The sequence below is a fragment of the Zootoca vivipara genome, chromosome 9 (assembly GCF_965207765.1).
Source record: "Zootoca vivipara chromosome 9, rZooViv2.hap1.1, whole genome shotgun sequence".
Classification (NCBI taxonomy): domain Eukaryota; kingdom Metazoa; phylum Chordata; class Lepidosauria; order Squamata; family Lacertidae; genus Zootoca; species Zootoca vivipara.
The window spans coordinates 32,005,656-32,023,732 of record NC_142592.1 but is presented as its reverse complement, the minus strand read 5'-3'; the positions used below and the strand labels follow the sequence as shown (position 1 = coordinate 32,023,732).

General features: G+C 39.8%; 1 protein-coding gene across 1 annotated transcript in view; it reads right to left on the bottom strand.

Annotated features, from left to right (window-relative positions):
* PTPRQ (protein tyrosine phosphatase receptor type Q) overlaps nucleotides 1-15,265 on the bottom strand; it is a 113,688-nt gene extending 98,423 nt beyond the window's left edge. Inside the window, exons 1-11 of the mRNA XM_088677020.1 lie at nucleotides 15,163-15,265; nucleotides 14,545-14,644; nucleotides 13,758-13,895; nucleotides 12,675-12,810; nucleotides 11,945-12,196; nucleotides 10,644-10,861; nucleotides 8,634-8,820; nucleotides 8,222-8,506; nucleotides 4,981-5,265; nucleotides 3,681-3,950; nucleotides 1,802-2,062 (exon numbers count right to left, since the gene is read on the bottom strand). Coding sequence (XP_088533146.1) covers nucleotides 1,802-2,062; nucleotides 3,681-3,950; nucleotides 4,981-5,265; nucleotides 8,222-8,506; nucleotides 8,634-8,820; nucleotides 10,644-10,861; nucleotides 11,945-12,196; nucleotides 12,675-12,810; nucleotides 13,758-13,895; nucleotides 14,545-14,592 — 2,080 coding nt within the window. The 5' untranslated portion in view covers nucleotides 14,593-14,644; nucleotides 15,163-15,265. The remainder of the gene's footprint in view (nucleotides 1-1,801; nucleotides 2,063-3,680; nucleotides 3,951-4,980; nucleotides 5,266-8,221; nucleotides 8,507-8,633; nucleotides 8,821-10,643; nucleotides 10,862-11,944; nucleotides 12,197-12,674; nucleotides 12,811-13,757; nucleotides 13,896-14,544; nucleotides 14,645-15,162) is intronic.
* Between the last annotated feature and the right edge of the window lie 2,812 nt (nucleotides 15,266-18,077).

Below are 18,077 nucleotides of genomic sequence, written 5' to 3'. Positions count from 1 at the left end.
GGAGAAGAAACATTGTGCAGACAGAAGTCCTTACACTAATAGGATAACTCCACTGGATACAACCCTATTTGCTTTCCTATCTGTGACTTTCTGTAGGCCCTAGCCTATTTGCTCAGATGAAATACTGTATTTCCATCCATTCTCATCTTGGGATTCCCCCCCCCCCCACACACACACACTGGATAATTCAGTCCTCCATAATTTGTGGGATTCCATATAACAAATCCCAAAGACTCTCGTCTACATTTCCCTACCTCTACAACCCATTCTCCCTGAATCTGTGTTCTTCCCATTCTCTTTGAAAAGTTAATTCTTGTTACACAAAGTCCTACTGCAAACTTCTACTATTTTAGGAAAATATGAGCTGCAGTGAAGGCATAAAAGGTAAAGGACCCCTGAAAGTTAAGTCCAGTCGCGAACAACTCTGGGGTTGTGGCGCTCATCTCGCTTTACAGGCCAAAGGAGCCGGCGTTTGTCTGCAGACAGCTTCCAGATCATGTGGCCAGCATGACTAAGCCGCTTCTGGCAAACCAGAGCAGTGCATGGAAACAGCGTTTACCTTCCCGCTGGAGAGGTATCTATTTATCTACTTGCCTCGCGTGCTTTCGAACTGCTAGGTGGGCAGGAGCTGGGACCGAACAACAGGAGCTCCCCCCGTCGCAGGGATTCGAGCCCCCGACCTTCCAATTGGCTAGCCCTAGGCTCAGTGGTTTAGACCACAACGCCACCCACGTCCCAGTGAAGGCATAGCAAATGCCAAAACATAGAATCGGATGGTGATACACCTCTCCATGTTTTGCATTTCCTCGAAGCGGTTTTCACTTCTTGTGGGAAAATGCAGTAATAGATCATAATATTGCACATCTAAATACCAGAAAGATACTGTGTTAAAAATGTCAGGTTTCTGGCTACACTTTTACTATTTGCTTAAAGTGCAACCCACTTCCATTTATTTCAATGCCAAAAATATGCATACAAGGAGGTGGGAAAACATGCAACTTAAAAGGAGATTGCTGAACAGCTATGAAATCGGCAGGTTACTCTTGCCCCTATTCTCTGCATTGTAGCAGGACCACATGAATATACAAAAAAAATTAAGGTTCATATACTTTGACTCAGCATCTATAAACATTCCCCTATAAACATTGATTGCAGTTATTGGTAGATCCATCTGAGCCCTCAGTATTACTGTACACAGAGAAATGCTAATGTACATTAGAATCGGTGGTCTCAAATGCTGCACACCATCACAAACGCTGATACTATTTATATCGCTCAAGACTGCAATCCTATGCATTACTTGTTAGGGAGTGAATTCCACTGCAATTTACATCCAATAAAACATGCACAGCCTTAGGCTGAACATTTTGAACTACTAAGTTACAGAGAAGTTAAAAAATTATGATATAATATAATAAGTCAAGTAGATTTCCACGCATGTAATGGGACTCCCCCTTCCTTTTCTCTCCTGGTGTAAACCCATTATATGCTTTTGAGATACAGGGCTGTAGGGTGGAGAAGTAAGGGAAATTCCATTGTGCACTATGATGTCTGCTGCTGCAGTGTTGGATACAACCCATAGTTTTATAGACAATATATTATGTCATCAATAAAAACTTTAAGATGCTAATAAATCAGCAATGCCAACATGAGTCCACAACTATCAACATAAGTTAATCAGAAATGGCCTTGAAAAATACTTCCACGTATAGTTATGAAAAAAATATATGGACTAGACAAATTACAGCAAGGTTTCATATTGAAGGAAGAGGGTGTAATCACATAACCTTAAATAACTTACATGTTCTTATAGCTGGCAGGTGGTATGCAGAACTTAACATAGCTCCACTTGTAGTGGAAACAAAAAAATCATATTCCGTGCCCGGGATTAAATTCTCTATAGTTACTTTCCCATCAGTTGATAAAGTTGTAGTTGCATTAGGGCCTCTTTTACTCATGACATGTATGCCATCAATGACTCCAACAGCAGGCATTTGAACAAATAAAACCACAGAATTACTTTGAACTTCATAAGGGATGGCAATCTTTACTGGTTTGGGTTCTAGAGTGACAACAGAAGGAGGGATCAGATCAAACGTGTTTTATAAACAGCTGTAAATTAGATCAGTAAATGTAGACCACATCTTTTTAATGTAGGGGACACAAAGTAAGGATTGTCAGATACAATATTGTTGGCAAACAATGGATTTTATAGTCTGCTAGGTGGTCAACACAAATACAATTCATTTCAATGGAAAGAGCAAGAGGGTTTAATGCTTTGAAAATCCAAGCTGTTCAGAAGAGTAATCAACCTCTGATTGACTGGCCTAAGGCCTGATTTAATGTTCCAGCTGAATTTTCTCACATCTAAGCCATCTCATCAAAATGTGGGTATCAACTACTAAACTAAAGAAATAAAATTTATGGAACAATGGAAATGGTCATGCCACTTTGATGAACTATGTAGTGTCCATATTTCGTGTGGCCTACTGTTTTAGAATACGATCTTTTCTGCACAACCATACACGTATTTGAAATAAATTATATGTATTCTTTCTAAAATGACATTTGAAAAAACATTACCATACATGTTCTCTTGCTCTCAGGCCATGTGTCATTATTTTGATTGCTCTCAATCAAGCCTGTTGATGGTTTGCAATGAAAGTGATTTCCGTTGCTGAGCACCTCTCATTTCCACAAGGCAACAATTCCAAAATATTATGTTAGCGTACTTTGAAATAAATTCTGCTTCTACCATCTACTTTATATTATGGCAACCTTCTAGTGCAATGGATTTCCACTCACACAAATCAGACTTTCCCTTCCTCTCTTCCACTCCCATAATCTATCTGCTTTGGAGGGTTAGGGTACCAGGACTGCAGGGAGAAGAAAGGAAGGAGAAGTCCTGTTAGTGTAATGTTAAAGGTAAAGGTAGAGGGGCCCCTGACCATCAGGTCCAGTCGTGTCTGACTCTGGGGTTGCGGTGCTCATCTCGCTCTATAGGCCGAGGGAGCCGGCGTTTATCCGCAGACAGCTTCCGGGTCATGTGGCCAGCATGACAAAGCTGCTTCTGGCGAACCAGAGCAGTGCACGGAAACACCGTTTACCTTCCCGCTGGAGCGATCCCTATTTATCTACTTGCACTTTGATGTGCTTTCGAACTGCTAGGTGGGCAGGAGCTGGGACCGAGCAACGGGAGCTCACCCCGTTGCAGGGATTTGAACCACCGACCTTCTGATCAGCAAGCCCTAGACTCTGTGGTTTAACCCACAGCGCCACCTGGGTCCCCGTGTAATGTTAGATCTCACCATAAGACTTTCCTTCACAGGCTTTAATCCTGATCCAACTGATAAACTTCCATACTGGATTTACTACTAATAAATGTACCATACTTCTTTTAGGCTGCATTCCTATACCCACCATGGCTGCCAAGTTATCCCTTTTTTACAGGGATTTTCCCTTATGCTGAATAGGCTTCCTCGCGAGAAAAGTGAAAACTTGGCAGCTATGATACCCACTATGATGAATGAGCCCCATTTAACTCAACAGGACCTACTTCTGAGTAGACATGTGTCTGCAATGGCACTACTGATCTAGAACCATTTAAGAGGGGTGTGTGTGTGTGTGTCCTAATAACAATGTTTCTCCCCCACCCCAAAAAAAGTCTCAAAACATCTTACTAAGCGTGCATTGAATGGTATTTAGTTCACTCTTGTTTCCATTTGTTACTGTAGCCACTCCTATTTCATAAGTCATTCCAGGTATTAGGAGTTCAATTTTAAAACTCTCTGTATTGTTTACTAAGAACACCATCTTTTTCTCCTCAACTGCAGATGGTCTTGCTTGGATATAGGACTCCTGGCCCTCTTGTGGCAGTTTCCAGTAGATAATTACATGGTCCTCTCCTATATCTTCTGGATGGATGAATACATTCGTAGGTGGGCTGACACCTAAACAAAGAAAATGATATCTACAGTGCATATCAGATAGACAAAATTATTCCTAGTTGATTAGCTCTCCCTTTTAAAACTCGGTTCTCAGTTGAGGATGCATGCAGTCACTGATGGAAAAAGCATAATTATTTTAGAATACAGAGGACGCTTGGGTTGCTAACGTGATCCGTGGGAGAGACACATTCGCAACCCGCAGCATTTGCAACCCACAGTGCTGTGTCTGTGCACACGCAGGTTGCGATTCAGCCCTTCTGCGCATGTGCAAAGCGTGATTTAGTGCTTCTGTGCGTGCCCCGAAACCAGGAAGTAACCCGTTCCGGTACTTCCGGGTTCGGCGCAGTGTGCAACCCAAAAACACACAACCCGAAGCGTCTGTAACCCGAAGTATGACTGTATTGATATTCCTTCATGGTTACTAAAATGGGAGAATTGCATAAATTGTAACACATGTTCTCTAACAACTTCGATAAACATTTTAAATTTTAGCAGAAAAGGAAGAGATGTTCTTACTAATTACCCCTTCCCCTACAGTTCCATCTCCTTCACAACCCAGGAGCAAACATCTGGCACCATAAGGGACTGCAGGGAGAGGGGGGGGAGTGAATGAAAATAAGATTGCTTAAGAATGAGGGTTTGAGGTGGTTGTTTTTCTTACAATCAAGTGGTGTATAAATTTTGTGAACTAAATAATTAACTGCATGCTGAACTTATCTGTAGATGCTATCATCTTCTATATTTCTTCCTTTTGTTTAGGAGTCCTAGGACATATATCAGGGGTAAGCAACCTAAGGCCCGTGGGCCGAATGCGGCCCAATCGCCTTCTCAATCTGGCCCACGGACGGTCTGGGAATCAGCGTGTTTTTACATGAGTACAATGTGTCCTTTTATTTAAAATGCATCTCTGGGTTATTTGTGGGGCATAGGAATTCGTTCATTCCCCCCCCCCAATAGTCTGGCCCACAGATATCCTAAATTAATCCATTTAAAAGTAATTATGTACATTGTTTATAAAATAGAAATTATGTACCTGTTACTATTAACATAGGATCCTCGTAGCAGCTTAGAGTTCCCTTTTCAGCTACACTTTGAACCTGTAGCTGATACTGGTGGTATGGCTTGAGATTTCCAATTACAGCAGAAGTGTTATTTTTTCCAAATGGAATGGCTTCCCACTTTGTTGTTCCACTCTCTAAGATGCTAATTAGGTAGTGATGAAAGGATGCATTACATGGGCTCATTGGAGAATGCCATTGCAACACTATTTCTGATGATGTCACCCGTGTTGCCTTTACACTGAGTAAATGTAATGGCCCTAATAATCAAAAGATGGGAAAACAGAATTCTGATATAAAAGTAGCTGTTGGTACAAATACTTTTAGACAAATAGTAGAAGGTGCAATAAATAAAATATTTACAGTTTATTGGCTGGACTAAACTACCCCGTTGCTGATGATGATTAAATATTTATTAGATTTAAAGTTTTCAAATCTCTATCTCCCTATATTATTGTTTAACATGATATTTTCTCACACATACACTTTTGGCCCAGTTTTCACCAATTTAGTGATGCACAGTGTTGGAAGAAAGCACATACATTTCCTTCTCTTAAGCTTCTATTAAAACATGTGTTACTTTAAACCACACTGTGTATCTGTAAGCCTCTCTGTCTATGCTAACTCCTCTCTTAGACGCTGAACAATTTTTGTTTGCTCTTCTCTCCAGGCAATACTATTACTATTTCTCTCCTTTCGTCTCTACTCCTCCTGTAAATAGTTCCTGCATGAACAAAGCCTCTGAACTCCATAAACTGTCAGTGATTATTCCAATTTAATTCACCCAAGCTGCAAGGTCTGCTAACACACAGCGGCAGGAGAGGGAGAAATATGTATGATTTCTGCTTATAAAATTGCTGCAGTTTTGCTACCTACATATAAAATTATAAGTACTCCAGCAAACTGGATAATTTACAAATTGCTGTTGAAGATGTGAATTTAACTTTGTGGACATTTTTTAAAATTTCCTTTGTCTTTCATGTGGTTTCAAATAAATTAATCACTTCAGTTTGCCAACAGTATACATAAATATTTAAGCAAAACTTTAACGGAGCAATTCTATCTTGTTCACCTAGGATGTGTGTATACAATTGCTGCCTAAACAGACATAAAGCGGCAGATAGGCAATACACTTTTCTATTGCATTTTATAGATTATATGTTTTTAAAACTTCTGTTGCACTTCACACTTTAATACACCTTTAACGTTATTAACTGTTGGCAGATACTAATTTACTGCATACTTAAAAATGTAAACCTAGGGTGAGGCACAAAGACCTATATAGCAGGCGATAAAAAAAGACTAACTCCATATTTATGTTATTCATTACTATCGAGTCTAGCTTTACCTTGCCATCTGAGAAGGTCACAAACCTTTGCAACAATATCTTATGACCTCAATACCAATTTACAGGGTTGAAACTACCCCCTCTATCGGTGTAATTCTCCCATCTAACTCTCACTATGCATTGTGATACTTCATTTAGGGGTAAAGCTTAAAATGTATGTGCTCCAAATTATTTTATTTTAAACATGTTAGGTTGCTTTTCTGGGCAAATGCCTTTCCAAAGCAGCTTACAAACAAAATACAAAACAGTATGAAATGCAAAACTTTAAAAAATAACTATAATGGTTGGATCCATATTTCCTGTCATACTTAAAAGGAAATCCATTGAAATCAATGGGGTTTAAGTTACTGCTAACTAGGGATGGGTACGAAATTTACTTCAGTTCACATTTAAAGGTGACTCTATGTATCAGGGTGGATAAAAATCAGTGATTTTTTTAAAAAAATCAAAAAAATCGATTTTTTTTTATTTAAATCGGATTTTTTTGATTTAAATCAATTTTTTTGATTTAAATTGGATTTTTTTAAATAAAATGCTTTTTGAGGAAAATATATATTACCATCCAAAGGTTATTCCATCATGAAATAAAGATTAGTTTTTTAATTATGTAGAATAAGGTTGTATATGTTTAATTTTTTGGGTAAATAAATTCCATTAATCCATTCACAATGTCATGCTCTTCCAGAGGTTTTTGTAAGATTATTGGGCAGTTTCTCTGCCTACAAGATATTATCACAGATACTTGGTTTACTTTTGCAGTTCTCAAAACTGAATTTGACTCAACAGAGATCACATGCCTCTTCTTCACAGCAAAAATGTTATAACATGAACAGAGTTTAGAAAAAGACCTTAATCCTATTGTTCTACAAACCTATGAATACAGAAACAACCCCTTCAGTGCTAAGTTTCAAGAAGTTCAGTGAATAGAATAGAAACAATATTTTTCTGATTGTTTGGAGTGGACAGTATTTAAGTTTTTCATGTGTAGGCTGGGCTGACAGTCTAAGTTTCTTAAAATATATATATATATTGTTTTTGTTTAGCCAAATTAGTTAACAAACATGGATGTTTGTTTAAGCAAATAACATATGCTGTAATGTTATTGTTTCAGTTGAATAAATCTATTTAAATTGTTATTATTAAGGTAATGATTATTTTTCTCCTTCCTAAGTACAACAGTAAAGTTGTCCAAATATGAATAACCCATTAAACTGGGGGAAAAAAAAGTAATATGAAAAGTTGTTATTCTAAAAATATTCATCTACTTGCATATTAAAGTTATACCAGCAAGAATTAGTCTTTATGTAGAAAACTATGATTTAAATCAAGCCTTACTGACTAGTGATTTAAATCGTGATTTAAATCAGATTGATTTAAATCAAATCCACCCTGCTATGTATGTACCAAAACACAGAGGCATCCTGTGCAATTTGAGCTTATCCAAATTTTGCAGTATAGTTCTCCAACAAACCATTGTTTACAAAAATGCATATATTAAAGAAAAGTGTGAATCAAAATTAATATATTAGTGAAAATAACATACAAAAAAGCAGGATAGGAAAAATTACTTGCAAAAAACTGTACATTTGTTAAAGCTGAATAGAAAAATTCTGCAGAAATGTGAAGAACTATGAGATTTGAAAAATGAGAAAGTGGAAGAACCAAAATTGGTCTTTCCATCCCTACTCATAAATAACTCTTAAGTCCCATTGATTTAAGTGGGTCTGTTCCAACCAACATTTGATTCTGATTTTTTTTTATGCAGAGATTTAAAGATCATAATAACACACAATATATTCTTTTTCCATGGATGACATATATTTAAAATATGTTACATTAATATCATATTTTATTGTAATGTAACTTACTTGTCTCTAGCATCCTCACTGGGTGTAAGCTAATATGTGCCCCTTCAGGGCTTCTTGCCGATAATAAAAAATTATACAAACGACCAGGGCATAATTTCAAAATTTTTGTTTGCGTTGAATTTAGAGTAAAAGTTTCAGAATGTTGTTCTGAAAGTTCAAAGTAGTATTTAATACTGAGCTGAAAGTCTGAAGTAAACCAGCCAATCAAACTGCTCCAAAAAAGTGTCGCTTCATCTGCGCCAATACCCTGTACCTTAAATGTGAAGTTTTCAGGAACAGAGGACACTGAAAAGAACAATTTAGAAAACTTTAAATCCAAATGTCAATTCTGAACATAAAATTTAAATCATTCTTCATTAAAAGTACCTTTTAATAAAATGTTTTTAATTGATAGCAGTAATAAAATAATTACATTCATATTTGCAAATATACGGCAATGGGATATAGCAGAAGAAAGGCATGAAAAAGTAATTTGGACCACTAGAATTTCGCTGGAATGCATAACAATCAGTTTCATTTTCTGGGATCATTGGCAGAGAAGAGAACTCAGATTGTCGAAAATATGGGGAGTCATCTGTCCATGAGAGATTTCCTTCTTCCTGCAAGAATCAAAATTACTGTAATAAATTCCTTCTTGTATTAGTTAATTGCATTCCACAATACACCTGATATACCGTACTTCAAATAAGTGTCATGCCTTGCTCCTTTTGAGCAAGTTCATTAGGCAGGCTGTCAAAACATGTTTCTTTTTAGGCAGGCATTTGACCTTCTAGTATACCGGGTATTGTTGGGTTGTTTCCTCCAACTATATGAGATCAGTTGTCGAATTCAGCTATTTTTTATTCTTGTACTCCACTTGAGAGATTCAAGTGAATTAAAAGTGCACCGTAACTTAATTAATTAAAATAAAGCTGCCATTCCATCCTTGGAAGCAGTGTTTGATTATCTAATTCTCCCCTCAAAAACCACAGATACTTTCCTTGCTATGTCAGGGCAATTTGAGTCAAAGTGGCGCTGTGGTCTAAACCACTGAGCCTAGGGCTTGCCGATCAGAAGGTTGACGGTTCGAATCCCCACGATGGGGTGAGCGTCCGTTGCTCGGTCCCTGCTCCTGCCCACCTAGCAGTTTGAAAGCACATCAAAGTGCAAGTAGATAAATAGGTACCACTCCGGCGGGAAGGTAAACGGTGTTTCCGTGTGCTACTCTGGTTTCGTCAGAAGTGGCTTAGTCATGCTGGCCATATGACCCGGAAGCTGTCTGAGGACAAACACCAGCTCTTCTCGGCCAGTAAAGCGAGATGAGCGCCACAACCCCAGAGTCGTCCACAACTTGACTTAACAGTCAGGGGTCCCTTTAGCTTTTTAAGTTCTACCAGCTGCAAGGGCTCCAACTTGGAATGCATGTTAAAAGTACAAATGATTGAGCAGGGCCGGATTTAGGTTTGATGAGGCCCTAAGCTACTGAAGGTAATGGGACCCTTTATATATCAACAACAAATTGTAGCTGTTTTTTGTGTTGAATATATGCTATTTGGTAATTTATGGACCTAATAGGTATCTAAAGCCATTTGCACATGCAGAATGCAAAGGTAAAGGGACCCCTGACCATTAGGTCCAGTCGTGACCGACTCTGGGGTTGCGCACTCATCTCGCATTATTGGCCGAGGGAGCCGGCGTATAGCTTCCAGGTCATGTGGCCAGCATGACAAAGCCGCTTCTGGCAAACCAGAGCAGCGCACGGAAACGCCGTTTACCTTCCCGCTTGGCGTGGTACCTATTTATCTACTTGCAGAGGGCAGAGGGCCTTGTCGGTAGTTGCGCCCGCCCTGTGGAATGCCCTCCCATCAGATGTCAAGGAAATCTGACTTTCAGAAGACATCTGAAGGCAGCCTTGTTTAAGGAACCTTTTAATGTTTTATGTTTTATCGTGTTTTTAATATTCTGTTGGGAGCCACTCAGAGTGGCTGTGGAAACCCAGCCAGATGGGCAGGGTATAAATTATTATTATTATTATTATTATTACTATTATTTGAAACATTGGATTAGGCTTTGGAAAATGCTGCCAATTTTCTGAAAGAAATAAAACCTTAAAATATATGAATATGCCTGTTTAATAAATATACACAACACCAAAGTTGTTTTTCCTACAGTTGAGTGACGCACATAATAATGGCTGTAGCATAGCTTCAGGGAACATTATTAATGCTTTGTATTCACACACTTCTTATAATTTGCATTATACAACATGCTTTATACAAACACATGCTTTATACAAAATCTCTTGTGAAGTAGGTCATGATTAATCTCATTTTACAGATGGACACAAAAACTCCATGACACAGGTGGGTTGGAACTTCCCCAGTAACTTCCATGACATACTATCTAAGATCTAACAAACTAACCTCAGATATAGCATACTGACCTTAATGTCATTGAGACCTGTCCATAGCATGATTATGTGACTGAATGACCGCAGATAAGAAGTAAGAAATGCATGTTCTTCCTTATACTTTATATCAACAAGATGCGCCCCACTTGAAAATAATTCACAGCTCTGTTGTGCCACACTCCAGGGCTTGCTTTCTTTACTTATTTTATAGCAGCCATGCTTGAAAGCTGTCCAACCATCTGAACATAAACCTAAAATGGACATATAATTCCAGTATTCCAAATCATTTTTCAACACACACATGACCAAATAAATCTATTTTCCTATATGATGACAGTTAAGTTAAGCATAGCTACCACATCCACTGATTTTTCTAAAACAAATTAAATCATCATAATTTTATACAAGTCTCATAAAGGATGCTCTTAAAAGTCTACTTGAGTTGTACTGGAATAACAATGCCTGTATTCACATTGCAGTTTGTAGATTGACACCATGAATAGCATTATGTCTGTGAATGGGCATATTTTTACTGTATTGTATTAGTAAAATGTTAGGTAAACTTAAGGAAGCTCCCGGCGGGGGGGGGGGGGAGTTTCCCATTACAGTGATGCCTCGCAAGACGAAATTAATTCGTTCCACAAGTCTTGCAATAATTTCATCTTGCGAAGCGCAGTTTGCCGCGGCAAAAAAAAAACTGCAAAAAAAATCGTCTTGCGAAGCACCGCCATAGAAAACTTCATCTTGCGAGTCACCAAAAACATCGCAAAATGCTTTCGTCTTGCGAGTTTTTCATTGTGCGAGGCATTTGTCTTGTGAGTGTACCTCCTTCCACTTGCAGCCAACTAAGGCCTCTCTGGAACAACATGGGATAGGCTGTGGTGGGAGGGTGGGGCAGATGTCAGGGACCAGAACCAGGCGGTGGAAGTGTGGATTGTCACTAGGTGAATCTATGGGGCACTGCCATCTTCTAACTCCAGTGACTCATAGGTTCATAAGCACGCAGTGACAGTGACACCAGCCTAGTTTCACTCATATTTTAATTGGTTAGATCCAGTGCTATTTTTCTAGAAAAAGAGGTGCCAGAACTCACAATGAACACCTCCCTTATTCTCTTAGAATGGCAATGGCACCCACCTGAAAGGTGCCAGAACTGAGTTCCAGCTGGGAAAAAGCCCTGGTTATACCTGTATTCTACTCCTTTGTAGAAATTACAAATGGCCTACATGGAGCTACCAGACACTCTCCCAGCCAGGCATTGGTCATTTCTAAATTCAGTATATTAGATGCTTTTAGACCAGGAGTAGCAACAATACAAAATTTGAAGCACACACCTGTTTCAATGTGAACATCCAGCATCTGAGACACATTAACAAAATCCAAGTGAAGCTGTTTAAATTTAAAACTAAAAGTGTACAAAGTTGCAGGTCTCAGGTCTGTCCATTCGTAGAAGACCTCATTATTCTTAAACATCCGAGAAATGTTATTACATGAAATTTCAACAGAAAAATCGTTAGCTGGAATATTCCAGCTAAACAATGCACTAGTACTTGTCACATGTGTTTTGACAATGTCTGAAATTCCACCTGCAAACCAAATTAGAAAATTTCATCAGATTAATAGGGGGAAAATACTCACATAATAATAATAATAATAATAATAATAATAATAATAATAATAATAATAATATTTCCCAAAGTAATAGATTGGGGTGTATGAGAGACTGTTTCTGTTCAATATCAACTTGGCTATTATAAAATATTATATGTAATCATGTACCTTTTCCATCTTAGTCTATGATTCTGTTAAAAGTAAGTCCTACATTGTTGTACAGCCTCCCCCCTCCCCCCCATTAGGCACATCCAATATGTGTGCGACCGTGTATACGAGCATCATACCAAACCCGGAGGTGACCCAGAAAGATGTCACTAAAACATCACTAAAAGGGCGGAGAAGGGTGTTGGCAGGCTTTTTCAATGGGTTTCAATTATATGTGATTTCACCAAAGTGCATGGTGTCTTAGAATGTAAAGCCCATGTAAACAGGGGGGCTGCCTGTACTTACGTGTCTTGAATGATTTTGCATGTAGAATTTTCCCATTCTTCAGTGACTGCACCATCACATCATATTTCTGCCCTTCTTCAAGCAGAATTGTAACATTTTGAGCTTTTAGTTGAGTTGTGGAAACACTTTTCACATTCTGCAATTTAAAAGAGTGCTATTTTATTTTATTTTAAGAATTAATATTGCACTGTATCTGAGGCAGCAGTTCTAAATACAGTATTAATTAAAGAGCGTCTCATCCTCCCCTCCCTCAAGTTCCATCTTCTATGAGAAAAAGGTCATTTTCTATTGCAGCTCTCAAATTGTGGCATGCCTTTCCATGGATATATGCCTCCCACCCTGTAATATTTCTGCAACAATGTTTCCTCCCTTTTGCTGCTAAACTATATTGTTACAGTGGTACCTCTGGTTACGAATGCTTCTGGTTACAAACGCTTCAGGTTACGAGCTCCGCTAACCCGGAAGTAGCTGCTTCTGGTTAGGAACTTTGCCCCAGGATGTGAATGGAAATAATGCACCAGAGGGATGCGCGCAGCAGGAGGCTCCATTAGCGAAAGCACGCCTCAGGATAAGAACAGATTCAGCTTAAGAACGGACCTCCGGAACGAATTAAGTTCGTAACCAGAGGTACCACTGTATGGACTTTCTGTTTTGCTGACTGGTTTTTGTTTTTATTGTGGTTTCAATTTCTTTTGTTGTTTATCACAAGCACCCAGGTTATAATCATTCAAATGGCATTTCTGTTGGAATGGTCTATAACTGAAAGAGCTATAGAGAGTCCAGCAAGTGCAGCAACAGATTCATTTACTATTACATTCAGGAGAAATAAAGGTCAGATTGCCTAAAACCATGTGGATTGGAAGGGCCCTTATAACACCTTCACTTTTTAAGACTTCCTTTTTTCCAACCCATGGGATTACATAAATTTTATTTTTAAAGGTTAACCATTTTCTCTTAAACTTTCATTAGACAACGCAAACATCCTTGCCAACATTATTTTTAAGCAAACATGTTCAACCAAATCCTGTGATCAGATCAAATTAGTGTAATGTGTGATAAGCATGTGATAAGCACGCAGCCTACTTTTTGAGCCAAGTCATCAGTGAGGTGATATGTTACAACATAAAAATCTGGATTCCTCCCTTTCGGAAACTCTGACCACTCCAAGAAAACGGCTCTAGATGGCTTCTTTTCTTGACCACACTTCAGGCCACCAGATACCTGCAATGCAAAGATGCAGTTTATGTCAAATGCCAATCAACTGCATATTTGGGGGGAACCAATATATTGTTGCTACGTATCACTTAGCAGTCATCAAAGCTCATATTTACCTAGCTTCATATTATGAACTTATCTAGATTGTAATGCTCAGCTGCTTTAAACTGCCACCTTACCAAGAGGTTCTTCTTTGACTAGGAAAGTAAACTAAACTTCTGGGCACATGCAAATCAGCAAGAATCTTTGGGGATACACAACCTTCAAAGCATTCGTGAGTATTTAGTATGGACACTGGACACCCTGAAAATGGCATATTGCAGGACTTAAATCTGCATGCTCACAACATGAGCCCAGAAGCAAGGAGATCTTACATGAGGGCACTTGGTAACCTTTTTGAGTTGCTTTGAAAGGATACTGTTTGCCAAATGGTTTGCTGTGAAGCTTAGATGGGGATAATGCAGTCAATGTCTATATTCAGAAAATCTTTAAATTCTCCTTAGCTTTCTCTTTATGTGTGCTGTTTAACAAATCAAACCATAGTTTCTTGTAATTCATGAATCAATTTATTATTGTAATTGAAACATCGAAGAATAGCTCACTTTATGCAAACATGAAAATATTGCTAAATAAAACAGAGCTCACTGTGTCTTACCTGAAATGCACACTGCATAACAATCAGTAACCACACTGCTTTGTCCATTGGTGGGATTGCTTTGGCTCTCAGATTTTGGTTTGGGTCAGAATCCCAATAGCTAAATTATGGTTGTATAAATGTAGAGAAATAAGAAAATCAATATAGCAGCACCCACTTGCTTTCATTTCTGCTGCATTGTTTTTTCCCATCTACTGCATTTTTATTAGCTAAGCATAGACATAGCCAGGAATTTTTTTTGGGGGGCAGGCTTGTGTTAGGAAGGGCAGAACCTCAGATTTGTATTGATTTTGATTGATTTAGGGGGGGAGGTTCTGCCCCCCCTTGCCCGCTCCTTGGCTAGCCCATAATGCTATATTTTCAGTTATACACACTTGCCAGCAAAAAAAAGAGGCAACCTTGGGGGGTTGCTTTTCTGCCTTACTGCGAGAAAGGGTGGGTGTGTTTAGAATAGTTTGTTGTCCAGTCCATTTAGTTCTCACATGCGCTTTTACGCACTAAGAGGGAGGTGGGGAAGGAAGCCCTCAAACGCACGTGCGAAAGAAACCTCCCTCCCTTTCCTCCCCGGCGCCCTTTTCAAATCTTCGCGCTCCCTCTCCCCAGCCGCGCAGAACCCACCTGCTGGCAAAGGGAAGGGAAGGCCGCCTTCAGAGAGCAGCCGCCGTCTTTTCCTCTGTGCTCAGCTCTTCCTTGGCGCGCGCGCTCTCAGATCCCCGCGTCCAATTACTTCTGGCGAGTCTCGCCTTTCCCCCTTCTTTAGGCTGCTGCTTGGGGTGCGTGGGAGGGGAGGTCTCCATGGAAACTTGAGGAGGGGAGGAAAGGAAGGCGAGGCTATGACACCTTCGTTCTGAGGTCCATAGGGAACGAGCACTCTCAACCCCCCACCCCTTTAAAAACTTTGCCTTAAAAATCCAATTTGAATCTTGAGCTCCGAACTACATTTGGAATTAGACAAACCCGGAGAGCTATAAACACTCAACTTATTTTTAAAGAAGGGGGGAAATTCTGTTTGGGGGAGGAGGAGGGGGGTTAGGATTGGTTTTGTTTGTTTGTTTATTTTAAGATTCAGGAAATTTGCATTAATGACAATGCAGACGACCCAGCAAAGCCTTAAGGCTGGAGGACCCACAGGCACACAATGGCTCAAGGGTCACGGAGAAAATGAAATGGAAGCTTGAAATCCATTTTTCTTCAGAGGAGGAATACCTGAAGGGCAGGGAGAGGAGGGTTGGCTTTGCATGACTTCTGTAAAAAATAAAAAATCCCCCCAAATTTAATCAAGCTGACCAATTATATAGTTACATTCACCAGATGCCTAAAGCTCCAGATCACCCCATAAGAAAATTGTTTCCATTTTTGTGGACAGGTGTTCATGGACATTATGGCCTCACACTGAAAAGGACAGTGAAAATGGCATGCTAATATCATCACTCAAGGATTCAAACCGAGTTGACCAAAGGTTTATCCAATCTCGATGAAAAGCCCAACCCTAGAGCATCTGAACTAGCCAAAAGTCATTTCAGGGGGAAAGGGGGGGTGTTAGAAAAATAGAATTGTAGAGTTGGGAGGGACCACAAGGGTCATTCTTGTCCAACTCCCTGCAGTGCAGGATTTGTTTTTTTTATTTTTTGCTCCAAATGGAGCTCAAACCTATGACCCTGAGATTAAGGGTCTCATGCTCTACAGACTGAGCTATTTTATTATTTATTACATTTCTATACCTCCCTTCATACCTGGATGGACATGTTCTGCCATGTGCTCTGAACTAGCAGTTACTGGGAATTGCAGTGCTGTTGCACTCATCCTGCTTGTGGGATCTGGTTGCTCCCTATGAGAATACAGTGGTACCTCTGGTTACGAACTTAATTCGTTCTGGAGGTCCGTTCTTAACCTGAAACCATTCTTCACCTGAGGTACCACTTTAGCTAATGGGGCTTTCCGCTGCTGCCATGCCTCCGACGCGCAATTTCTTCTCTCACCCTGAGGTAAAGTTCTTAACCGGAGGTCCTACTTCCAGTTTAGTGGAGTCTGTAACCCAAAGTGTTTGTAACCCGAGGTACCACTGTAGAGTGTTGGGCTAGATAGGCCTTTGGCCTGATCTGGCAGGGCTCTTGTTAGGTTCTAAATCTGGCTTTTATCAAAACACCAAACATCCCAAATGAAAGGTGGAAACTAATTTTGGGGGTGGGATATTTACACATTTAAAAAACTACATTTTAAAAACCTCTTTCTAGCCTCCTGCAATGTTTTGAAATTACCTGTGCAGGTCATTCCAAAATCTGATAACTCTCTCTGTTTTAAAATATGGAGATAAAGCAAATCACAGTGATGAGAGCTGAAATTCTAGACCCGGTTGACAAATTAACTACAGGTCTGGATCGAGCATCCACCTGAGAGTTCTCAAAGAACTCAGATGTGAAATTGCTGGTCTTATGACAAAAATATGTAACTCGGCCTTAAGATCAGTTGCCACATTTAACACAAACAGGGGTGTAGGAAGATAGGGGCGGTGGGGGCGGTGCGCCCTGAGCAACGCGATCCCAGGGGCGCCATTGTCGTTGCCCGCCCCGCCCCCAAAACGTGCACCCCACCCCTGCACGCGACGCACCCCACCCCAAAACGTGCGCCACGTCACTGCGCACGGCGCACCGTGCCCCCAAAACGTGTGCCGCGCCCCGCCCCCAGAACATGCGCCACATCACTGGGGGCAGCGTGCCTGCTCTCTGCCCGCGGTGGCAGAGCATGAAGCTCCGCCGCTGAACACAATTTTTTTAAAAGGGAGCCAGTGGGATCCAGGAAATAACAAGTCAGTTTGTCCTTGCAAAACTGGCAGAAATCATGTAAGACTTGCGGAAGCAGAACTAGCATGATTTCTGCAGTTAAGTCGCTAACCTTTTCGATTTCTTTGAATGTGTCAAGAAGCATAGAAAGAGATTATCTAGTTGGCATGGTGCTCTTGGACTTTTTTTAAAAAAAACTTCTGATAAAGTCTCAGCAAAGATGCATAAAGCTTAGCATAAGAGTCAGTAACTGGTTAAGATAGGAATGAATTGAAAGGTCTCTGAATGGAGAGATGTAGAAAGTGGAGTCCTTGTCCCTTTTAACTTGTTTTCATAATTCGTCTAGAGTTGAACTAAATGGGCTTCTGGTATTATCTGGCTGGGATCTTCTTATGTCCCTAAGTTTTAAGAACAATGACAAAGTAAATGTGATGCAATGTCTTAATATCAAACAGCTCCCTGCTGCACCCGAAACACACTGTAGAAATAAAAAACCATGTTGCTGTTTGATTACATTTCAGTGCAATTATTTAACATTTGGTCTCAGTTTGTTGCATACAATTCAGATATATCCAAAACTGTGTTTATGCTGCAGGAAGTAATATTGTATCTGCGTATATTTGTAGGATTTCCTGCCAAGGCCATATTAGATGATTGGTGTAATACTGATGACACAGCGTATAAATAAGTTTTAAAAGGAGGATAAGCATAGATACGGCTTTCTTGTGCAACAGTACTTTTCCTCCATATAAT